The sequence below is a fragment of the Plectropomus leopardus genome, chromosome 13, assembly GCF_008729295.1.
Source record: "Plectropomus leopardus isolate mb chromosome 13, YSFRI_Pleo_2.0, whole genome shotgun sequence".
In the NCBI taxonomy this organism is placed as follows: Eukaryota; Metazoa; Chordata; class Actinopteri; order Perciformes; family Serranidae; genus Plectropomus; species Plectropomus leopardus.
In genome coordinates, this window is record NC_056475.1 from 12,814,052 (window position 1) to 12,839,580 (window position 25,529).

At 38.0% G+C, this 25,529-nt stretch overlaps 2 protein-coding genes across 2 annotated transcripts; both read left to right on the forward strand.

Annotated features, from left to right (window-relative positions):
• The first annotated feature begins 1,364 nt into the window (after nucleotides 1-1,364).
• Nucleotides 1,365-14,431, forward strand: vdac1 (voltage-dependent anion channel 1). The gene is made up of 9 exons (XM_042499539.1): nucleotides 1,365-1,449; nucleotides 4,815-4,884; nucleotides 7,973-8,022; nucleotides 9,211-9,363; nucleotides 9,542-9,594; nucleotides 9,885-10,112; nucleotides 11,426-11,576; nucleotides 12,045-12,102; nucleotides 13,334-14,431. Exons 2-9 carry the CDS (start codon nucleotides 4,818-4,820, stop codon nucleotides 13,423-13,425), a joined length of 852 nt encoding a protein of 283 aa, XP_042355473.1. The 5' UTR covers nucleotides 1,365-1,449; nucleotides 4,815-4,817; the 3' UTR covers nucleotides 13,426-14,431.
• A 959-nt stretch (nucleotides 14,432-15,390) lies between these two features.
• On the forward strand, nucleotides 15,391-23,881 carry c13h5orf15 (chromosome 13 C5orf15 homolog). The gene is made up of 3 exons (XM_042499923.1): nucleotides 15,391-15,554; nucleotides 19,932-20,740; nucleotides 22,022-23,881. The coding sequence occupies exons 1-3, from the start codon at nucleotides 15,428-15,430 to the stop codon at nucleotides 22,154-22,156; spliced, it is 1,071 nt and encodes a 356-aa protein (XP_042355857.1). The 5' UTR covers nucleotides 15,391-15,427; the 3' UTR covers nucleotides 22,157-23,881.
• The last annotated feature ends 1,648 nt before the right edge of the window (nucleotides 23,882-25,529 follow it).

Consider the following 25,529-nt stretch of genomic DNA (forward strand, 5'->3'; position numbering starts at 1 on the left):
ATTACTTAAAAAGTTAATTAAATTAATTAAACAAGTAGGCTGTTCTGCAAAATAACTTATAGCCTAATTACCCTACTAACATGCCAAAATCAAAATTAAATAAATTACTTGATTTCTGAATCAACCAGTTGCTAAAAAGTTGACCCAATAACATGCTTTAAATGATAGACCCCTCATTTACAAAATGCAAAAGAAATGTAGGCCTATAAAGAAATGTACAAAAAGAGAAAAAAATACATTTGGAGAAATCAAGTAGATCATAAATAAATACATATAAATAAATGTTTAAAATAAATAGATGTGAAAGCACTGAAAGCATTCATTTACTAGTCCCTCATGGGGAAATCATTTTTTTCCACTCTGCTGTTATTTTATAAATTACACACATGCACGCTCACACATGCGCTCACACATATACATACACACACACACACACACACACACACACACACACACACACAGAGTCCCTAAATACAGACATGCACAAACAGGACTACACGTGCATTAAAGGTGAGATTTTAGAGCAGAGGGGGATGTCCATGGACAGGCACCCCAAGCAGTTGGGAGTTTGGTGACTCGCTCAAGGGCACCTCAGCAGTGACAGGATCATGAACTGGCTCCTCTCCAGCTATGAGTTCACACCCCTGTGTTTGATTTGTATGGGTGCTTGAAACAGTGACCGTCCTGTTCCTAAGACAAGTCTCTACAGACTGAACCACTGTGAGCCCAAATTTAAGAATACCTTCACAATAAATGAAGAATATATTGGAAAAAAATACATATAACAAAAAATATATGAATAAAGATAAGATAAGAAAAAAATAAATGGTATAGTTGAATATATATAGTAGGGTAATTAATACAAAGGTGAATGAAAAAGGAAGGAAATTAAAATATTTATCAATTTATGTCACATTTTATTAATTTAATATATATATATATATATATATATATATATATATATATATATATATATATATATATATATATATATATATATAGTTTATAAAATATATAAAGTTTGGTTACAGCAATTGGCATAGTAATATAGTCATTTATTCATTTCTTTTTTTTAATTCTTTTATTTTATTTGTCCGCTTCTGTCCCCCTTAACTAGAATTGTCAAATGTAGTGATTAAAAAGGAAGATTTCCTCTTGATAGGCGAAGTGTAAAGTAGTAAAAAAAAATTAATCACCCCAGTAAAATACGCGTACTTTGAGAGAAAAGTGGGATACTTTCGTGCATTTCCCTGCCGGTGCCACTCAGGCTGGGATGGGAGTGAACCATCTTGCCGTGTGACTGAATGTTGCATCTTTGACGATGACAAGAGGCTCCTGCTGCTTGCGTGACTTGTAACGTACGTGACGGCGCGCGCACCACCTCCCTCTTCTCTCCTCCCTTTGTGCAGTTGACAAGCCCCTTCTCGGCCAGGACAGGAACACACAGAGGTACGTTATGTATCCTATAATTAAATGCACCATAGCTGACGTTTTCTATCCTGTAAGCGGCTCTGTCGCTGCTATCAGCCGGCACACTCTGACCTCCGGAGCTGTCAGTCACAGCCGCTGATTTTTAACCGGAGTCGGGTGCAGGTCGGCGGCGTGCAGCAGAGATGCTAGGCCCGCTGCTTCTTGCAAGCTGTTAGCTTTGGCGGCTAATGTTGCGGTCATTTAACAGCGTGGGGGAGCAGTGGTCAGCAGTTATCCGGGTAGCTAGAAATAAAGAAGCTTAGGTAGTTTAGTTTTACCTTCTTGTCACGTTATGGGCTTCCCATCTGTCATAACGTCGCTCGCCGGACACACTTGCCCGCTGTCCACCTTGATAGGTAGCTAATGCTAATCTGCTAGCAGGCGAGGGCAGGGAGATGCTGCCTATAAAACCTCTTTGTGTGAGTCAAGTGGCTTTCTTCAGTCACTCCAGAGAGAGACTGGCATTTTAAAATCAAGTGTTTTGTCTGTCTTAAAGCTGAATTTCCCCGAATTGTGCTACAACTAAACTGCTGAAGGGCAGTGATACATCACTTAGATGCTAGGTCAAGTGTAACGTTGCATCAGTGGTTCTCCTCATGCTTGATGCACTCTGTTTTTCTGTGTTATTTGGTGTAACTTTTGCATAAACATATAGTGTTCTTCAGTCTAAAGTCTCTAGGACACCTTGGACTTTGCAGGCTATCATATGTATCTGTAAATATATATAGCAGCATCCTGTGTCCTCTGACATTTCTCCCTGCAGCCATGTGTGAAAGCCATAAAAAAACGACTCAGGCGCAGCCGGGTGTGTTGGCACAGTGTTAGTGGCTTAGTGGGAGCATGCCATTTGTGCATGTGTTAATAGGCACTGCAGATGCCGGACATTAGTCCACTTCCTGTCAAAGTGCTTCTTAATTTTCACAACACACACATGATGGCAGGGATCAGAGGAGGGGGATCCTGAATGACTCGGGGGGGATTAGAGATTGGCTTAAGAGCATGTTAAAGGATCTACAGGCATTTGTTGTGGCACAACTAATGTTGCACTGTTATTGGGAAGGCCAAAATTTGACTACAAAGTGGAAGGTGCAGAGGAAAGGGTCCTGGGGGTCCAAACATAAGAGTAGATGTGTCATGTTATAGATAAAGCAATGATGGAGTTGTTGAGAAAACATGAGGCACAAACTGGATTGAACAGATTTGGGTTGAAATGAGGGGTTGGCAGGTTTAAAGGATACAATTTAATACTTTTCTGTTCTTTTCTGGTGATTTGCAGCATTGATCTCTGGTATTTAATTGGTATTGAAAATGCTCAGACATTATGATTTTTTTCTTTTTTTGACATTGCATTGTAAAATTCCAAAATAATTGGTAACATGTATTTTTTGTTAATACTTTCAAGAAATACCTCTTCTCAAACTCGTCATGATGTGAATCCAAGCAGTGGATTCTCAAATGAAGATGGAGAAACACAAATTCTCTCATAAAACTGGCCAGAGATGTCAGATATTTCCCAACTTCTGTTGGTAAACCAAATAGATTCTTTTATATAATTTAATATGTTCATCGTCTTCCATTGTTCCACTCTAAAAAAGGTTTTCAGCATTTGACATAGATAATGTAACGTTTTCACTAGACAAATAGTCATATTTTATGTTACAATAAACATGCAGACAAAAGAAAATTGTTCTTCAATTTTGGTTTTTAGAAAACTGATAAACTTAATTCCTAGTGGCATTAAAACATCTTAGAAAGTCTTCGGTCTGCTTTGCCTTAAGCTGCAGGACCCCTGATTTCAGTATATCCTGCGTTCCCTCCAGACTTTCCTGAAGGGATGCACCGATTTATCGGCAGGACGGAGGTATCAGTCAATATTCGACTTGTTGACTGTGATCGGCCTATGGGCAAGTAAAGATGACGTTCTCTGATGACAGTAGCCGATGTTTTTCTGTTGTCACATTTATTTGTAGGGCTCGAGACGAACGGCGTCTCTTTGTCCTGGTGACAATAAAAAAATTGGTTTAAGCTCGAAAAAAATGCTACTTTGTGAACAAAAAATCTGTGTTGAAATTGACTGGAGGAATACTATCTAATGTGAGCTGTTAGCAGTCAGTACCTGAAACTAAAATTTAAATGACTTTTAAAAAGTTCTTTTTTTTTCATAATGGAGATGTCCTCATTTCCCTCAGGTGGCACAAAAGGGGAATAAATAACCACAAAAACAAAACAAACAACAACAATAACATAAAGCTATTGATCAAATTGTAATTTTAAACCTGGAATTTGGTATCGACCTTGAATTTCAAAATCTGCGCATCTCGACTTTCCAATATTACAGAGTAAAAATGTAAAAAAACAAATTTGCTGAACAATTGTTTTTTTTTTAGAAATATTACTTAATTGTTCTGTTGTGATGCCATTTTATCACACAGAAGCAGATATTACAGTTTTGTAGAATAGTTTAAGTTCTTGGGATTTAAGAAAAGTTCATTGAGAAATTCTGAGCCGTTACATTTCTGTTCACTCAGTAAACTGTTCAAATTCCTGATCTATCTACTATCCATAAACGCACGTGTGTTATCACCAGGCCTGCGTAACAACTGTTACATTGATAACTGTGGTGCTATCCAATAATGCATGATGATGATGAAATAGACACACGTCTTGCACAACAGGCTGTTCAGGAAAATAGACAAAGAGTTTCACACATAGTGTGCTCATGGGCGCAGCCAACAAGAGGGTTAGCAAACAGTCTGCTTTGTGCGTCTGCGGCCCTCATTGTCCTTTCTGAACTTGGCTTCTTCCACTTTGACACATGAAATTTTATTCATGCCTTTAGTGTCAAAAATGTTCTTTACTTTGCCTACATTTTTAAAGACGTGGTGAACACAATGAGAGAGGGAAGTGAGGAATGCATTGACTGTGTGCTGGCAAAGCTTTTAATTTTAATGTGTTTAAAGCTTATGCTAAAATGTGACAGCTGCATACGAGCTGGCCTCTGCATACATAGGAATGCCAGTTTAAATGAATGTGTGAGAATCTGTGTCCGTAACTGCTCATGTAAGACAATAACTTCATCAGATTTGTCCCGTTCCCGTCCACCAGTGACCTCCAGTCGCTCTCGCCTTCCTCTCTCAGCAGCATTCACATCTCATCTGTCAGTCGTCTCTCCTGCTACAGTGTGCTTACTGTGTCTCTCCCTCTGCCGTGTGACTGTGGCTGTCCTACAGCTGTAACACAGAAGGAGGACAGCGCGGATGCTGTTTCTCAGAGAGACTGTTGTATTTCCTGTTTTTTTTCCACGTTCTTGGTCATAGCCTTGATCATCCTCTGTCTCCTTGCAGATAATGGCTGTACCTCCCACCTACGTTGACCTTGGAAAGTCTGCCAGGGATGTTTTTACCAAGGGATACGGTGAGCACCAAGCAGCCAAATATCCTCATTTATTTCATCAACATTTGCAGCAGTATGATATAGAAGAAAATGGTGTGACACACAGCGAAATGCTGCCTCGATGTATAACCTACGATACTGTTTTTATAATCAAGGTGATTATGAGATGCACAATATTTTACAAGATTGTCATATGCATCATACTCAGGGTTCCCACGGATCTCTAAAAAGTCTTAAATAGCATTGAATTCATTGATATGAAAATAAGGCCTTAATTGGTATTAAATGGACTTAAATTAATCTTTCAATATGCAGACATGGGAGGCATGATTTTATGAATATTTTTTTTGTTGTTGTTGCATTTTAAAATGTTAAAATGATCGGCAACATCTATAAGTTCCTTTTTTCAACTCGTCATGATGGAAATTTAAATACTGGAATTTCTCATACCGATTGAGAGACACAAAATCAAAAAGAAACCCGCCCAGAAATGCCAGATATTTCCCACTTCTGTAGGTAAACTAAATGGATACTTTTATAATAATATAATATGTTCATGATCTTCCATGTGTTCCCCTCTAAAAATGTTTTTTTAAACATTTAACATAGATCATCTAACTTTTTCTTTTCAAAATTCACATTTTATGCTACAATTATTTTGGGCACTATCAAATTTTTTAAAAAAAATCAAATGGTTAAAATTGGCCTTAAACACAATTTCAAGTGGCATTACAAAAGTTTTTAAAAGTTTTAAATCTACCGTGTCATAAGCTGCAGGAACCCTGATCATACAAATGGAAAAATATATTTTCAGCAGAAATCAGCCATACCTTATGTAATAAAGGCATTATAACAGACATACGCATACGCTTTTGTTTAATTTTGAAATAGCCAAAAGCTCCTCTGTGCAGTACTACCTGTGATGTGTCAAATATGTGGAGGGCACCTTTTTAGTAAAAGATACTCTGGGGTCTATTATGTATAATATGTCATTGTCAGATTGCAAAACCTAGAAAAAAAAATATGTCTGGCACCTTAATTGCGATGAGGGACAACAAGTATACGAACATCACATATATGGAAAGCTATGCAAAATCAGCGTACACGAAGGAAGAAAAGTAGCGTCTGCACACTTAATTCATGCCGCACAGGTTTAATGACTTGACAAACGGCTAATGCTTCTCTAATTAAGGAATTTTTCCTTTCATTGCATAATTTCTCCATTTGAAGTTTTACTTTGTTGCTTCATTGAAGAAGGTAGTGATAATAGACTTTGTTTCTAATTTTATTTCGGCATCATTCTCTTTATACTATCATTTTTCAGGGTGTCTGCAGGTCCTTGAAAAGTCTTAAATAGTCTTACATTTGAATTTTGGAGGCCTTAATTATCACAAACAATTTATCTAATTTCATTTATCTATCCTGTAATTTCTTTTCGTGAAAGTGAGTCAAGCTCTCCCACTTTTCTTATGTAACACTAATCTGACAAATCTGACTGATCTGTTGGCAAAATATAGATTAATCTAACTCATGCTAATAGCTGTATTTATGCATAAAACCTGCATGTGACTACATATATACTAGTTAACTTATTACTTACCTGCAATGTTTTAGTGAGATGACTTTTTTTTCCTTGAAAGGTCTCAAAAAGCATTAAAATTACATGTCTGATACCTGTAGACACTCCTCTTTACATTCTGCCATTAAAATAAGTATTAAATGATTTATTAATTTAAACTCTTGAGGAACAGTACCTTTTTCCTGCATTGTGCTGTTAAATAATCAAGGAAATTATTTGCATGATTTGTTGCAACACTTCCTTTTTGATATTGTACCAATCTTGTCTTTGCATCATGTTTACTGCAATGCCAAAGGAGAACAAATGATTCAAACTAGTTACTGTGCTGTTTAAAGCCGAACACATGCTGAGGAGTACGGAGCCTGCAGTTAGCATTGATCTGGGATGTGTTTTTTGTACACAAACTAGGGGTCAACAGATAATTGGCCTGGCCTATTATTGGGGCTAATATTTGTCATTTTGCTGATTATCTGTGCCTGCGTTTTATTTTAATTATCGCCGATAATTAAATTCTGAATTAATTTATAAAAAATTATAATTATTGATTACAAAGTAATGTATGTAAATGCATATCAGTAATTGGTCTCATAAACTACTAATGATCTGTGTCAATATTGGCCCTGAGAAATTCATATCGGTCAACCCCTAATACATACAGCTATGCTCTAAAGGGTAACTAAAATATTTAGCGAATTCCCACCAAATATTAAGGGAATTCCCAGTCATTGCTGCAGCCTGAATTATACATACCATGAAGGGTGATTCACTGCAGGTGTGGCACTGACTGTTGTTTATTACTGTGAGTTTCACCTCAGGCTCAGGGCGGTGGTCACATGGAACATTTGGGAGCCTGTCACCTTCACAGAAAGACCTCGAAGTGAGAGTGTTTGTGAAGCTGATGAGTATTTCAAACAGTGGGGACGGCATTTGGGCAGTTATGAATTAAAAAGTAGAAGGCTTAGTGACGGGGAGGCTGGGACGAGTACCATACCAGGCCAGGAAGTACATGACTGTGGAGATCTCTGGGCCATGTGAAGTGTGGTTGGGTGAATCAATTGATTGCTGTAATGTTGGATACGGGCAGGAATTGGGCTTGAGGCACGAGCCAGGATCTGTTTAAACCAGCCCTCTAGCTATTATTCATCACTGATAGCACTAATGTGCCCACAGAATCTACATCAAATCAATACAGGCTTTCAGTCAATGGCACATAAATATCTTTAAATGTACTCTGGGGGCCTGATGAACGGGTATTTCACAGACACTAATCAATGACTTGATTTAATGTGTTTTGCAGTATCTAAAGGGATTCTTTCAATGTGAATTACTAGAATTAGAATAGAAAAGAATTTTGCATGGTTAAGACCAATAATATAGGTGTTAAATGAGTGGTTGTTTTGAAGGGTTGTTCAGAGGGTTTTAAGAAACCTGTTCCACTTCAGCAATGAAATGTCTCAGAGTGGTTATTATTGGATCTGTATTATCATTGTGACATCATTTTGATATCTTATTCAATATTGTCTGTTTCAGGCTTCGGGGTCATAAAGCTGGACTTGAAAACAAAGTCTGAGAATGGACTGGTAAGTCGTCGGCTGTCATTATCAGATTATCAGTGCTGCCACCCCAGACTGCAGCCGTCCTATCATAGCCTAAGAAGCTCCTGGCTGATAATTGAGTGGCTGGTTATCTGATCTCTGAAACGTTGCCAGGACACCTTGGCATCTGCTACCTGACTGGTGGAGTATCCGAAGATGCCGTGTGAAACCGATCAAATATAATTCATGCTTTAGTTAAGTTAAGTTTGAAGTCAAATAGATTTTATTGATCTTTGTAAATGCATCCTCAGGGCATGGGATCAAATCTCTGCTCCACAGTGTTGATAGCAGACACTGTGTTGGTTGAAGGTTTATGAGAAAACATCACTATCTAAAATCTTATTTAATCACATAATAAATATATATTTGAGTGCAAGTTATTAAAGGGCAGGCACATTATTTGATCTTTTTTTTTTTTTTTTTTTGGAGGTTTTTATATCATTCTGTAGCTTCTCAGAAGTGTTTCTGGTGTATTCAAATCCAAACATTCCTGTTATGGTGGAAGAGGTTTGCATGTTTTTGTGTCAAAATGCTGTTTACTCAAGCCTTTCTAATAACTTATGGTCGATTGTTAATTGGTTTGTTGATATGCTCATGTCCAAACAAATTCTCACTGGTTGAACGATTGCCAGTGTTACTTTAATAAGACTGTGTCCACCAAAGCCTCTCTTTCCCAGCTGGAAGTGCCAGTTGTTGATGTTCAGCAATTGGATGGCTGTTGGCAGTGACAAGCTCAGCTTTTTCCCGAAAGTTAAACATTTTTCAATTCTCATTTTTAAATAGAAAACAAATAAATAATCAAAAAGATATTCATTGTTGGACTTATCATTATGGATTTATTTTGCTCAGCCTTCAAAAAGACGCTGCAGTTAAAGGCTGGATTGCAAAGCGGCTGATTACAACCTAAAAACTAAAAACGGCGGCAAGTAACACAGTGAAAATATTACCCTGATTATGAACGAGGATATACAACCCCACCTCAAAAAATCCAAACTTGTCAATTATTATTAATATTAAGCAGTGATTGCCGCTTTTACCTGTGTCACTGCTTTTTTGCTGAAAAACCCAGAAAAGAATGCAGATGGACCCGTCCTTTACCAAATAAAAGTATTTTAAACATGGTATCTGCTTAGATAACCAGTATGACTCTAACACCAGTACTATCATCTGCAGGAGTTCACCAGCACAGGATCTGCCAACACCGAGACCAGCAAGGTCGCTGGATCCCTGGAGACCAAGTACAAGTGGGCGGAGCACGGACTGACCTTCACGGAGAAGTGGAACACCGACAACACTCTGGGGACCGAGATCACCCTTGAAGATCAGGTAGGTGATGGAGGGTGAGGGCCACGGCCAGTTTCAATGTGTATCATACAGCAATAACATGTTCCTTTTGTATTCACTTGTTTAAAATTCTTTCATCTAATGAACAATTTATGCTAAAGGCGATCAATATATTTAATGTAAATTTTTGTTTGCAATATTATACTTATCTTTTCCACAGTTGGCTAAGGGGCTGAAGCTGACATTTGACTCCTCCTTCTCGCCAAACACCGGGTAAGAACATCTGAATAAGATCCCTAAAAAGTTAAATTCAGTGAAAAATCGAGAGTTTGAGGGAATAGAGTTATGTATTTTTTTAATGACCAAAAAAAGATTTTGGTGGTATCTGTCCAGTCGCCAAAAAATATGTCTCCAGGGTCATTAATTTTTCTTCGCCAATGTGAACGGGTTGTGTGCTAGTTACACATGATGTTAAGTTTACTGTCATAGATTTGTTTTATTGTTGCAGATGTGTGATGTTTTTGGCCTCTGACATTAACAACCCGCGCTCTGTCCCCTTCCAGCAAGAAGAGCGGCAAGATCAAGACGGGTTACAAGTGCGACCACATCAACCTAGGCTGCGACGTCAACTACGACATCAACGGTACAGCAATCCACGGTGCAGCTGTGGTGGGCTACGAGGGCTGGCTGGCCGGCTACCAGATGACATTTGAGGCCGGCAGGAACAGGATCACCCAGAGCAACTTTGCAGTTGGATTCAAGACTGATGAGTTCCAGCTCCATACGAATGTGTAAGCCTGCATGTAGCAGCAGATGGTCATTAGGACACTAGCATGCATCCTTCTGTTGAAGCATACACAATGCATTTCTACTGCGCTGTTGAACCAATGTGACTTCTTTTCATCTCAGCACCTGCACATGCCCTCAATCCATTGTGTAGGCATGTCCTTCAGTTAAGTACTAAGCTAACTGTGCATAAAACTGTATATTCTGATATGAGGTTAGTGTTTCTGTCCTGTGATAGGCTTATAGTTCTGAACATTTGAGTCCAGACGACTGACCTTGACCAGACAGAAACAGTTTTCACGTCCTTGTCTGACTGACTAACTTGTTGCCCATTTGGCTGTCTGCCGGGCACCCAGGTGCCTGGCAGTTATTTTTACACCCAGGTGATGGGATTTACTATATTACAAGTGAGGCGGAGTGAGTGGTTGGCAGGCATAAAGGGCCTAAATGAAAAGGCAGAGTGAGGCGGTGTCAGACAGTGTGAGAGAGGGAGGGACGGGGCATACTGTTAGTCTTGTTTCCCGCTGTGCCGTTCAGCTGAGCTTGTCTGTTTAAGTCTGCAGCTGAAGCGGTTATGTGAGGTCAGACAAAGTATAATGTTGGCTTTACATCAGCGACAGTGCGCCCACCTGAGGAGCTCTTTAAAAAAAATGCAAGAGCTGGGTTCTCTCTTTGTTTATAAAACATGAAACCATAATATACCCCTTTGAGGGAAAATATCACCTGTAGGGAAACGATATTTTGGGATGGGAATCACTAGATTTCCCCCACCAATACGATATTATCCTGTTACATATGTCACAAAAGTTGTAAAGTTGTAATATTATTGCAATTTTGAATGCATTTAACAACATACATTGTGATTTATTACAATGTATATCTAGCTGCAAAATTAGGAAAAACTTTGTCAGCATCTGTCTCATTTCATTTTTATTGCAGCAACATGAGTGGCCTGAAAAGGCAATTGATTTTTTTATTCTTGTAGGTTGCCAAAAGTATAATTTGTATTTTCAGTATTGATAATTTAGATTTTTTTAAAAAAAGGATACTTGCCGTCGGTGTATTGATACAATGCAAATTACTGCAGTACTACACTGTATTGGGCTGCCGGGTGGCTGAGTTGGTAGAGCGTAAGTTGGTATTCAGAAGCTATGTGTCTTTGTTGCAAGGGCTCTGGGTTTGAGGCCGACTGTTGGCCCTTTGAGGCATGTCATCATGTCAAAAAAAATTATGCTGTATGGATTTTTTTTCCCAACCCCTATGATACTCACAATGAAGTAATACTTACATGTATTCCAATTTTGCTCTTTTTCCTCAGAAATGATGGCACTGAGTTTGGTGGTTCCATCTACCAGAAGGTGAATGACCAGCTGGAGACAGCAGTCAACCTGGCCTGGACTGCTGGAAACAGCAACACCCGCTTTGGCATCGCTGCCAAGTATCAGATTGACCCTGATGCATCCTTCTCTGTGAGTAGTAGTGTGTAACCTGAAGTAGATGTAGTTGTTATTGCCATGGTACAGTCACATCTTGAATAAATACAGTGTTACTTGATTGGTCCCTCCCTATTGGTCAGATTCTAAAACATGCCTCTGAAATGGTTTCATGCAGTGCAGAGGCCAGTGAAACGAGCCACTTCCACCTTAAGCCATATTTCCTGTATTTTTGTGAAGGATGGATGCAAGTCCATGTTAGTACATCATGTTTAATTGTGCTTGAGAGAAGCCTCATCAAGCCCGAAATGGCCAATAGGAGGATTCTGAATGCTACAGAATGGCCCAGGCTAATTTGGTCCCGTCTATAACATTAGTCCTTAAATCTCACGTGCTACAGGGCCAATTACTGTGAATTGTTTATTCTTACTTGATACGTTTGTATTGTATGCATTACGTATGTGTTGTCCTTAATGTAATTTTTCATCTGTGATTCCCACACAGGCCAAGGTGAACAACTCCAGCCTCGTGGGCCTGGGCTACACTCAGACTCTGAAGCCAGGTGAGTGCAGTCTGGATGTAACTTTTGCTCTTTGAAGGCTTTGAAGGTACTTTAATGCATGCTACTGCTATTATTATTACTATTATATTATGTTAATGCCCAGATTAAAATAGAATAGTAATTAAAAGGGTTTTGCATGATTTTTGTGAAGGGTTATTTATTGCCAACAACAGTAGCAACATTACAGAAAGATGGGGTTTGAGGTTGGATGCTGGGGGGACACTGACATGATGGAGTGTAAACGTCAAATCTTTGGCAAATTAAGAATGGAATAATTCAGTAAGTAACCTGTATAACCAGTTTCAGACTGTACGGAGGATTAAATGCATTTGTATAAATTGCCATGTCTGTGCTAGGGATGTCCCTAACAACTCCGACTTAAACTAGTCGACTGGTCCAAAAGTAAGAAAACACTCAGAAAACAGTTGAAATCGCACACAATTTCATCTATTGAAACATTCTCTGAAAAAATATTGCATTTATTGTGAGAGCAATTTGAAATTATTAATCACATTTTTCACTTTGTTTCACGCAGTATTAAAGAAATTTACATCATCCTTCATAACATCACAACTCTCAAAATACATGTTAACAAATGACATTTATTGAAAACCCTGTTCTTTAGGAATTCATTCATTAGGAAATGTACCTGACTATAACATCTGTATTTTCATGGATGAATACATAAAATAAAAAAACATAGTAGTTGTAGTACTAGTACTTCTAGTACTGTTTAGTCGACTAATCCCTAGTCTGGACTAGGGGTCGACTGATATTGGTTTTTCAGGGCTGATACCAATTATTAGTAGTTAATGAGACCGATAACCGATATATAGAGCTAATAGGCATTACCAATTAAACTGAAAACCTTTCTGTTAATATTAAGATTTTGAAAAATAAGAAACTCCAACACAAAACTTTGTTTAAATGCCTTTAACAAATGTTTGATCAAAACTTCAACTTTCAGCATTATATACAGCAAGTTCCCAGAAACAAAAAAAAAAGAAGAAATGAAAGTAGCTCTCTGAGGTTTTTACAAATTAAAAGTTCCTCTAATGTTGACACTTTCTTTGCTCTTTTTAATGTATTAATGTTATCTGTGATCATTAAAGTAAAATGCCGATATAGGTAATAGCCATATGCCAAATATTAGCCCCAGTAATTGGCCAGGCCAGTAAACTCACAGCCCCTAGTCTTCACACGGTTTATCCTGATGTGTTTGTCCCTGCAGGCATCAAGCTGACACTCTCTGCTCTCCTTGATGGCAAGAACATCAACGCTGGTGGCCACAAGCTTGGTCTCGGCCTCGAGTTCCAGGCGTAGGAGGACGAGGCAGACGCCCTTCCAGTCCTCCCAGCACACATGCATTCCCTACCAAACAAAAAAAAAAAAAAAATCAAAATCCTTTGATTAGCTAGCCCTCACAAAACCCCAGTGTACCCTAGACATGCAACAGCTGCAGGCAAGACAGCATAAAGGTCAAATCGTTCCCGCAACGATGTACAACTTTTAAAGGACCATTTTAAGGGAACATTATATTTTGAAAATAAAGAGCTGAGTTCAGGACAAAACTACAACCATTCAACAAGGGAGTTTTATCTTGAATTGTGTAGCTTGAAAGGGAAACGTAGCGTTGAGTACAGTAATGTTGGCCTCACTCTTTGTCATTTCACTATGTTGGTACACAATGCTTTAATTTGTGTCTCTCTCTGCTTTCCAATGCAGATCAAAGGGAAAGGGCAGTTAGCGTTACAGTTATAGTTTTACCACCAGATGGTGCTGTTGCATAGCGCCATAAAACACTCCTCGCTCAACAGTTATTGGGTGAAATAACAATATAATTTTCACACTTCTGCACTGGAGAGCTCTAATGTCTGTCTAGATATATTATACAATGGGAGGGGTTAGTTGTCCCTGATGTAAGCAGCTGTCATTAGCTCTAAGAGACACTACACCCTAATGTGGACATTCTGTGTTTTCGTCTCACTTGTTTTTTTGTGTCTGTGCATTTGGTGTGAAACATGTCTTTTGTTACATATAGTAAAAAGAATATTATTTTATTGACAGTCTTGCATAGTTTAATCCACCTGTGAAGTCTTACGAAGGCAAAACCTGTCAATTCTTCCTGGTCGGGTAAAGGAAGGGAAACCTATCATGCACAGTTACACTTCTCTGGATAAGAGTTACAGTACTTTTCTGAGGGAGGATGAAAATCATGATTACAGTGGACAGGAAATGGAAGTCTTCCACAACTGGTTATGGGAATCATGCTTAGTGTATTTGACAGTATCGTCATTCCCTGAATTAAATAAAGAACATCTTGAACCAGTCTGTGATTCTTTTTGTTCTTGTGCCTTTTATCACATAAGGAATTTGCACCATGTGATGAACATTCAAACCTGTGTTGTTTTTTTGCTTATAATATTTTGGGGGGAATCTTGTTTTTTAAAAAGGTGTTTTTTCAAGGATGATTGTATATGTGGTTAAAAAAATCATCATTTGCATTATCACAAATCTGATATATAGGCATTCAATGTCTATATACTTGAGGTTACATCACACAGATAAGGGTATAAACTCAGCAATAATCACTCAGAGATATACTTCATTTTAGGTCTATTCTCTACAGATAATCAATAATATAAAGGTAAGAAACATGTATCGCTATGTGTCTTATTACTGCTGTTTTTCTCCCTGATGGTTCATCATATTTACAGGCTGCTTCAGCATGAGAGGATATTAATGGTGTAGGGGCGCCACAGTGAAGATGATAGTATAAAAACAGGATTTAAATGTTTTGTTTGTAAACGTCAATGGGTCGTTGTTTATTCAAAGATTAAATTTGTTTTGAGCATTCAGACATACAGTTTTTTTTAAGTTTTTAAAAAACGTGTATGCAAAATATTAAAGAAAGTAACTGATTGATTGATTATAAAATGTTTAAAAACTTCCCCCAACTAAAAATAATAAAAGAAATCCGAAATTCTGTTACTGTAGCCTAGATACACAAGAAAATAACAACATTTCCAAAATATTTAAATGTGCCTGCCCATTTAAGGGGTAAGGTAAGAAGAAAAGAAGGGTTAAAAAACAACAAAAATATATTTTATGATCATTGTTCGGACTCGAAACGAATGAAAGGGATTTCCAGGCTTTAAACTGTTAAACACCAAAGACAAGAACAGCAGGTATTTGGAGGATGACTCAGATAACATGCTTCCTCTTTCACTAACAGATCACCACTCATCACGCCACAAACTCACGCGCCCTGTGTGTGTGTTGTGTCCACGCTAAACCACGCCTCTCCACTTTCTCGCGCATCAACATGGCGACTTGCAGAAAGATGGGGCGAAGCAGGAAAAATATTTGTACTCTTTCTCTGGTTATTTTACTCCACCTGTCAACCAGCGTCTGCTCACCAGTTCCACATAATAACAGCACTACGACGGGAGGTATGTTACACTTATATGAAGGTTATAACTGTTGTAAAACCATTAAAAAACACTGCTAGTTAGCAGCCAGCTAATGTTACTGAAGCTAGTTGGCTAGTACGTCATGCTAGCAACCGCGGTGGCAGAGACGATGAGAGGCTTTGTAAATGTTCCGAAAAAGTGTATCAGGAATATTTTATCTAAATCAAGTATTACAGGAAATAATTTTTAACTTTTCAGGACGTAGGTAACGTTACGGCGTTAAACCGCACCGTGAGCCGTTCACGCTCTTGACCGTTGTGAAAATCGTTGCGTTATATGAAACTTTACATTTATTTCAGTGTAAAATGAGCATTAAGTTTTCATATTTGACCTCAATGAGATTGTAAGTAATTCTAAGCCTGCAGACACATTAGGGTCATAATAGCGAAGTTTCTAATCAAACCTCAACATTTAACATTAGCTAACCCTGTAAAACCTGCATGGACATTAGTTTTTTTGCACAGTTTTCAGACGCCTTTTGCATGTATTTATAGGTTTGAAATGGGATTTCTTTCAAAAAGTGGGAAAAAGGAGATCGGCAACTTGATATGACATGTCATGCAAAATATAAATAAATAGATTTTTAAAAAAGGTGAGAAGAAAATGACCTATAACTTAACTTTAAAGACTAGAAAAAGTATCGAATGACGGGGGAAAAAATGAAGAAAATTACATGTACAGTGCATTTAAAATTAGATCACAAAAGTATTATTATTAATAATAATTAATTTATATTTTATTTAAGCACTTTTTTCAGATAATTTTCTGTTTTTGTCCTGTTGTCTTTCCTTTTTTTTTTCCTGTTGATTTAAGGTCATTTTCTTGCAAATTTTTACAAATTTCATACATTTAAAAAAATATATATTTCTTGTTTAGTTGCTCATTTCCTTCTTTCCACATTTTTTAAAAAACGAAGCCATGTTGCTCAGGTTCCAAAGAGTTAAATATCTGTTATATGACAAGCCCGGGGGAAATTGCATTGCACTTATAGGGCCGACCTTGTGAAGCCCTGCAGGGACGCTTTGGCAGCAATGACTTGTGGTGGTCAGATTAAGTGACTTGGTCCAGATGTCCTAGTCATATATCTGAGCTGTTAATTAACCCCCTGTCAGTCCAGTAATGCCACAGCTTATTACAGAAAACCCTTTTGAAGTTTTCCAACAAGGAACTGCGACCACAGTCCAGGCTGTAAAATTGTGCTGAATGGCGGGCTCTGTGTTACAGAAATGGACTTTGTGCGTGTAGTCTAGTGGCTTAAATCTGCATAGAGATAAGGTCAGTCAGTGGTGTTGATTTCTTTGCCTGTGTTCTCAATTCTATTCAAATGAAGATCATGCTTACTGTATGTTTGGCCAGCTGTCATTGTGTTTGCTTGAAAAAGAATCTAGTCTGTGGCCCATTTCTCTTTCATAGTATCACTGCCACGCCATCATGCTCACCATACTCACTCAAATGGCTTTTCTCTCCTTGTATTATGTGATAGACATGCACTGATACAACAAGAATGCATGAAGACACGGACTGATAGTGAGAACATTTTGTATGAATTGACGATTTTCTCTAGAAATTCTTTGCATGGCATATTTTATCCACATGAACTTTATGTACGGTACGTCATGCACTGGTATAAGATTTGGCCATGCATGTCTTGTGATCTGACATTACTCATGGAGCTATGTGTTACTTGCGTGGAATCACATCAGTATCTGATTACAGTATTTATTGACTTAGAACAAAATTAAAGTTCAAACATCTATTTCAAAACAGGCACGTAGGAGAAAGGCAAAGTCTCTTACACAGCCTAACTTTAAAAAATCATTAAATTAATGCATTGTTAGAGTACGAGTCCTTCGTCAGGAAAGGGTGGTAATAGACCTGATGAAGGTCGAGTACTGAAACATTGCATTTAAAGAATGATGTCTAACTTTCAATGATTTATGAAAGTTAAGCTGTGTTCCAAGTATTTATTGACTTAACATTTCATCATCCTTGGAAGCATTTTAAGTTACATGAAACTCCTTTTTAGTGTCATGAAATCAGACCCTGTGACATTATATTAATGTGCTGTGCTCATATCATGGATGTCCCTTTCGGTTTTGTCAAGGAAGGGAGCCAAAAAAATGTATACAAAGGGAGGATGACCTTAACTTGACCAGCCACTAATCCTGTTAATATTTATTTAGGTCAAAATACAAACAGCAAATGGAAAATTGCATAGACAACAGGGGCCTGCAAAAATTTTACAATAAAATGCCTTGTGTCAACAATAGGATTTTGTTCAAAGAAATGTGGTCAGATGACTTTTATTTTGAAACGGAGGCAGGAAAGTTACAGTAAAACAGACAATTGTATTTCCTCATTTTCTGTGACAGGTAAAGGCATTTAAACTGTAATGAAATGTGGTGTAGAGTCAATATAATTGTCAAAACAACATTTTCACCGTCTGTTTTTGTTGACAATTGGTGTAGCACACGGGGAAACAAATGGGGAGCCTTGCTGGTGCAGGCATTGTGGCTGCTCTGACTTGTTAACATAGGCACTAAAAAAAAGGTTCTGCAACGCTCAAGTTCCAGGTGTTAACCTAAACTTAACGGCATTAAGCTAGTGGATACAAGCATCTTTTGCGCCATGTATTAAATGGGTTTAATTTAAATAAAACTGATCCAACACCCAAAGAGTGATGTTTAACAAGAGTGGAGATCTCCTGCTACTTGTCCATTAGACATGTGATTAAAATGTATAAATATTAAGACCCAGCCACTCAGTCTAATAGGATTAGTCTCTTACATGCAGCATTTAATGCAGCAAAGCGTATAACCATTGCTGCCACAAAGACCTCCTGTTCAGTCGCTATGTATGCTGGCCATGGCCCACATATATGAATACTCTCTTTCTTCTCTCTGGGATGTCTTACTCCGTGCTTCAAGTCCCCAGTGTTCTCCTCCCGTCCCTTCCTAAGCAACGCCTCCTAATCCCACAGGATGAAATGATGTTGACACTTGTTGCTTAAATGGTGTCATTGATTCAGGAAGGCTGGCCAGATGTATGAGGCATAGTTCAGCTCATATTTAAAGACACAGGCAGAAACTGATGTAACTGCAGAGAAGCTTGGAAAGGAAACTGAAATGTTATATATTGCACCCTTTACAAAAAAAACTGAGCAAATTGGCTTGATTTCTTTCATAAACATGGGAAGAAGGCTATGAGCAACAAAAGAAGAAATGACCCAAAAGCAAGAAATGAGTAAAAAGTACAAAAAAAATTGCCTGAAGATTTGTTAAAAAAAAAAAGGAAGTTAAAAAACAAACAAGAAAATGACCTGAAAAGGTGCTTAAAAAATGTAATCGTTTTGTAACATACTTTTGATATATAATAATGATACATATAAATGTACTTTTTCCTTAGCTTTTTTCTTTTCTCCCTAGACATTTTGACATTTTCCCGAGCCTTAAAAAAAATTAAATCTACTAATTTCTTGCAATCTGAAGAACATTTCCTACAAAGTTGCTGCCTTTCCCCCCTATTTGTAAAAGAAATTACACCAATTTGCTTAGAGTACAAAGTGTTAAATGTTTTAAAAAGGCATCTGAATGCAGCACAATAAAAGCAATGCTGCTCCAGGTTTTTACACAGGTTAAAAGAAAAAGTAAAATACTTGCTAACATTGATGTATATTCAACCCTTCTTTCATTCTAATTAAGAGAGGGGACATGTGTTCAGTGTAGTGAATTTCAAAAAATGATAACGTGGGCTGACAAAGGTTTTATGGCATAGTATAATGTGCAATACCACATCACAGTGTGTTTTAAAGGAGAGAAGTCTCAAAACACAATGTCTCATTCTCAGCAGTGGTCATGGGAGTAAAGCAAGTTTGCATGTTTTCAAGCAAGCTGCTGTTTAGTACAGATGTCCACTTTGCAGCTTCTTTGTGGCAGTAAGTTAACTCCTTGAAACCTGAGAAACTGGTTTGATTTCTTTCCAAAACATGGAAAGACGGCAATGAGCAATTTAATAAAAATGACCCCTAAAAAGAGCAAAACATTTGAAAAAAAAATTCAAGAATATTACCCGAAATAAGCAAAAAACAACAAAAAAAAGGAATGCACAAGATCAAAACGGGAAATGACCTGAAAAAAGTGCTAAAATAACAAAAAAAGATATTAATAAAACCTTTTTTTCTGTAACCTAATTTAAAAAATATTATTACAATAATCATAAATAAAGATTCCTTGGTATTTTTTCCCTAGTTTAAAAAAGAAAATCAATTTTATTCTGAATATATACCCCAACCCACCAGTTGGGAATCACTACTAAGGAGTATTTTATTGACCTTTTATGTTGTAACCTGTCTTGCAGATAATCAGGGGGGAAGCACGTCTCAGAATCTTACTTTGACCACTGTGAATGAGAAAGCAGGCAACACAGAGCCTTCGCTGTCTCAAAACAGTACAGCAGTTTTAACGAATACCAAGAACCCTGAAACACCTGCTGGCAATGACTCCTCCACAACAGCCATAGAGGCTCCCACAGGCAACCACACAACAGCCATTGAACCAAAAAGCGCCAAAGAACTAACAGATCAAGTCGCCATCATTGATTCCTCTGATAATACACAGCAGCCAGAGCCTGTCAGTAAAGGGGCCACAACAACAGAGAAGGCTGAAGGTAACCCGGACAGGGGTGAGCCAACAGATGGACCCGCTGCTTCTGAAACCACTCCGGCTTCGAGTCCAGAAGTTACCACCTCTGTCAAAACCCCTGAACCAGCCAAATCTGTTATAGAAGAGCTCGATGCACCTGACCCCAAACTCTCCACCGCTCTGAACCCGTCCATAGTGCAGGACTCTGATTTAGACCTGCAGCAGCCCGCTTACACAGTTGAAGGCAACGAAGGTGATGATGACGATGACGACGACGATGACGAAGATGGCGTCTACAGGGACAGCGATGACAGTGACAGCCTTGACGGCTTATATGACAACACCGACGACAGAATGATAGACCAGAGTGTGAACAGGCTGCAGCAAGACAGGATGGAGGTGGTGCCCCGTTACAAACCAGACAGCTACAGCCAAGAGGATGAAGACTCCCACTTCTTCTTTCATCTGGTCATCCTGGCTTTCCTGGTGGCCATCGTTTACATCACCTATCACAACAAGAGGAAGGTGAGTGTGAGCATGACGACAGCCGGGGAGCTGCTCAGTATGAGCAGGGCAGAGATGATGATGCAGTACAAGTCTCGTGTACACATGGCTGATACTACACTGGGCAAAGGTTTCAATGCAGCACTTGTTTTTGCTCCCATTTGTCACAGGTTTAAGTTTTACTCTGATTCTTTAATGCGCACACAAAAGGCTTATCTTTCTCAGTTTAAGTTCTCCCGTTTGGTAAAATCTGTGTTAGTGAGCACGTCTCCTTTACCAAAATAACCCATCCACTTGACAGGTGTGGCATATCAAGACGCTGATTTAACAGCATGATTACGACACAGACTTACATCTTTAACTTAAACCTGTTAAAATGGGAGCAAAAACAAAATGTTGCATTTACATTTTTGTTCAATGTATTTCATCCTTTACCTTCTGTAAATTGAAGTTAACATTGTACATTGTAACATGTACAAATAGCTATTGGGCGGAAAATTAATCTGCAACATATTTGATAACAGCTTCCCAAATTTGAAGTTATACTGGATTTCATATACAGAGCCTGATATTTCAGCTTGGATCTCACGTTTATCTTTTCTTGACATATTATGGGTTAAACAAGTGATTATTTAATAAAAGTATCAGTATGTTAAGAGATACTGAAAATAACCAATGCACGCTCCTATGAAACACTGCTGGAAACAAGACAAACAGCGCTGTCTTGTTGTGTCTTGAATTACACTTTCAGTACAACAAAAATGAGTTCCTGAAATATTTACCTTGTGTTTTCATCCATTATAACATTTAGCTTTATTGAAGTATAAACTAGATTTGTTAATGAAAGAACGAGAATTTTATGGAACCATTTATGGTGGTTTTCCTCAACTGCACAGCATCACTAGATAAAAGGAGTGCTTTACAATTTAAGTAAAAATAGATGCAACCATCTGAACATTACCACTGCGTTCTTTAATAGGTTTCAAACATGTTAGTTCAATCATATTTATTTTAGACTATGTGATTATATGAAGCACAACAGCAGGAAGCCCTTTTTTCTGTCCAAAGAAGTTATTTCTTTCTCCAAATATCAAATCAGTAGAGGAGGGTTTTATATTATAAATTATGCTGGCCCGATGTTAATTTGGGTTTTACAGCTGAAGCTAGGATTCCAATTATGTAGTCTTTCATCTTTCCTGCTCGTCTGTGAACCAAGAAATAATTTTACTTGATCAGCACTTGTACATCTGTCAGATTAATTTGATTTCTATCCGCATTTTGCTTCCATTTTCTTCCTGTCAGATCTTCCTCCTGGCTCAGAGCCGGCGCTGGAAGGACAGTCTGTGTTCCCGCAACACTGTGGAGTATCACCGCCTGGACCAAAACGTCAACGAAGCCATGCCGTCCCTCAAGATGACCCGGGACTACATTTTTTGATCCACGTTCAGAAGAACAATATGTTCAGACCTGCACAGAGCCAGTTGGCCTTCCCGCCTGGCCGGTCGCATTGTTGAGATGCTGTGCTTTGTCATGGAGCCCGATTGATGCTTTGTCTTGCTTTGCAGGCCAGCTGGAGAGCAGCGAGTGTAACGTCTTCTGGATAAAATTATGTTTGTTCAGGACTCTTCTGTTGTCTGCATAGAGAGATTTTTACAGATTATCTGTTATTCTTATTTGTAATATTATTTTAAAGTTATTTTTATTCTCAATTATTGACTTCTTGGGATTTAACATTTCATTTTTTTAGGGGTCTTATATTTGTCTTCTTTGGGAGTATTTCAGCCTTATGGTCCCTCTACACCTGCTTTGTTCTCCCTCTTTCATACTGTCTTAAGATGTTTAATATTCGCTTTAAAAATAGGAAGAACCTAGATCATAATATACTGCTTAATAATAACAGTCGATTATTCACCCTAATATTAATAGATAATAATGAAATAGATTTCTCTCTCAACAGTTAGACAAGATATAAATTGACACACAAAGCATTTGCTTTTCGAAAGCACTTGTGTCACACATATGTTTGTATTTTAAAGGTTAAGTATGCTAAAAAAGCAGAAGCTGATATAGAAGCAGGCGTTCCAAAAAACAATCCATGGCTCATTTAAAATGGTCTGTTGATCCTAGATCTTAGAGTAAGAAATTACTGTACACTACAAAAAGTTAAATATTGGGGAAATTGATTTAAATACACAAGTGAAAATATTCCTTATTATTATCTAACCAAGAAAGAAATCACTTTTTGAATTAAATTTTAAGATGTTAAAATTTATTTTAACCGTCACTCCTTTAAAAAAAAAAAGCCTTTTCATTTAGATTTTAACATCATGTAAGGGATGTAAAATCCTTATTACGTGTGAAATTAAGCTGCACATAAAGTCGAGGAGGGGTACGACTCTTCTGATGAGGGGTCTGTCCATGTGCTTAAGCCATTTAAACGAAGACGGATGCTGTTCAGGTTAGAATGTACTAATATAATGTATGAGAGAAAACTTTTTCTTTTTCATCACGTTGTAATTTACTTGTCTGCTGTACCTCTTCCACTTCTACTGCCCAGATTTTGCCATGCAGAAATCCTGGGGCTGGCCCTCTTTGTTTTATGACTTCGGTGAAGTCTCTATCAATCATTTATTGTCTTCATTGTGGCAAAAATGCAGCGGCTGTGTTTCTCTCATGCTCTCACAGCACTTTTAATTTTTAGTTACTACTTGTCGGAGTACAGTTTGGTGGACTGTTGATCAGAAATTTTGCACGCTGTGTGGCCTTGCATTCACACGAGGAAATGAAAAACCACAAAAACAAGAACAGACCACATTATTTTGACACCCATGGCTCCACTTCCTATATGTCACAGCTCAATGTTGTTTTTCTGTCTGTTGCCGTCACATGCCTTCAAACGAAATGCCATAACTGCCACACAAATCCACGCCATCAATCTCTTGTCGCCTTCTGCCAGTTGTTTTCAGCTGTTTTGTCCGTTTATAAAGTAACACAATGGTTAGACTGATTATGCGATTTGCACTGTCATTCAGTTATTGGCTAGAACACGAGGGGAGGAGCTGTCCTGCATAAAGCGATGGATCAACACTGCTCTTGCAATCAACTGTAGAAACTGTACAATCTTTTTTTTTTTGGTCAATAAAGCACAAATTGTGTACAGAGTCCTCCCTGTTTATTTCATTTGTGTGATGGATGTTTTTATGTTTGACCAGCTCAGCTGATTTAAGATGCTCCTAATCTGACACATTTTGAGTCAGATTTTGAGTATTTACATCACAGAGCCGTCTTTTTGCAATTTATGTCCATCTAAACTGTGTCGGCATTACTAACTAGACCAGTCACTTTGAAAGTAATGGGCTGAGAGGTTGTATTCTTTCATCATGACAGTTACAGACCGAGATGAAAATTTGGTTTGAAAAGTTGTTATATATTTATAAAGCTAAAAGTTGAAAGGCTGTTGAGATTTTACCGACAGGCTGAAGTGTAAATGAGCTGCAAAAGAGCATATTGCCTACATTAGATCTTAAATGATGAAATTAAATAAAAAGCAACTGCGGCAAAAGTTGTATTTTTTGAAATTCTTTATTTTCTCACAGCAGACATTTTGACTTGTAGGAAAAGCACAGGTGTTACTATTAACACTAATGACAGCTCCATCATATTCAAGAGTCCCCTTGAGAGTCACACTGAGCCAAGCATGCACAATACTGAGACCCTGAAAATGAAGCAGCTGAGAAGAATTCAGACATTGTTAATTTCATTATTTACACCTGTGCTTTTCCTAGTGTGAGGTGTGTTCTGTGAAAAATATCTACAGTATTGCCAAAAGGACTGCAAAAAAAAAGAAAAGAGAAGCAAAAAGCAAGTTACCACAGGGAGGCAGTATGCACACACAAATATCAGCTCAGACCAACCTGTGTGTGTTTCAGTTGTCACATTATCTGCAGCGTCCTTTAACAAATTGAATGATGGAGGATTGGTGCCACATGCTGCGTAAGAGACAAGGTAGCAAGCATCAACATGCTGCACGAGCAAATGAAAATATAATTCTGCAATTGGTTTTCTGCTTCCTTTCCTCTCAGTGTGGAGCAAATAGCACATCCGCATAATAAAAGGGAATCTGAGCTGAAACACCTCTAAGTTTTTTAGCCTTTTTGTAATGATGATGTGCAGTGGGAACCATATGTGCTATGATTACCCAGAATCTCTCAGTGACACCAAAGGGAGAAACACTGCGCCTGTGTGTGAATCTTTAATGTCATGCAACACCACTGAGATGGATTTTCAGGACAGCTAAAAGTATAATAAGTTTATTGTGGCATGCCTGTCTTCTAAAGTTGGATAGTGATGAGACAGATGAAAGCAGAGAAGAGGAAAGTTGAACATGCATATCTTTGACTAGTTGTTTTGACTCATGTCTGCCAGAGGTTGTTCCTGCAGCAGAATTAGTCCTAATGTGCAACAGACCTGCACTGAAACCGATTGTCCAGTCCGAGAGAAATAAATCCCTCTTAGATCTTTCAACTGTACTTTAAACCAGGGGTTCTCAACCTCGTGTAACTTATGGTCCAATCCTGATTATTAAAAATTTCCAAGGATCAAATTCCTACATATATGAGACAAAAAAGTTGTAGGGAATATTAAAGGAAAATTATGCAGCTTTTCCACCTTAAAAGTAACAGTTTCAAAGTCGTTAGAAGCAGTGAAGCTGTGTTTGGTGTGGTTCAACATGATAATGTTCTATAGTCTTATTTAACCGCAAGTAAATTTACTGATGCATTTTATGTTGTAGAACAAAACATGAAAGTCT

Bases quoted from the DNA above. Each gene is read 5' to 3' on its own strand.
- vdac1 (XM_042499539.1), top strand. From the start codon at position 4,818: ATGGCTGTACCTCCCACCTACGTTGACCTTGGAAAGTCTGCCAGGGAT. The intron at 8,023-9,210 runs GTAAGTCGTCGG...TATCATCTGCAG, and splicing joins CAAAGTCTGAGAATGGACTG to GAGTTCACCAGCACAGGATC. The intron at 11,577-12,044 runs GTGAGTAGTAGT...ATTCCCACACAG, and splicing joins ACCCTGATGCATCCTTCTCT to GCCAAGGTGAACAACTCCAG.
- c13h5orf15 (XM_042499923.1), top strand. From the start codon at position 15,428: ATGGCGACTTGCAGAAAGATGGGGCGAAGCAGGAAAAATATTTGTACT. The intron at 15,555-19,931 runs GTATGTTACACT...CCTGTCTTGCAG, and splicing joins TAACAGCACTACGACGGGAG to ATAATCAGGGGGGAAGCACG. The intron at 20,741-22,021 runs GTGAGTGTGAGC...TCTTCCTGTCAG, and splicing joins CCTATCACAACAAGAGGAAG to ATCTTCCTCCTGGCTCAGAG.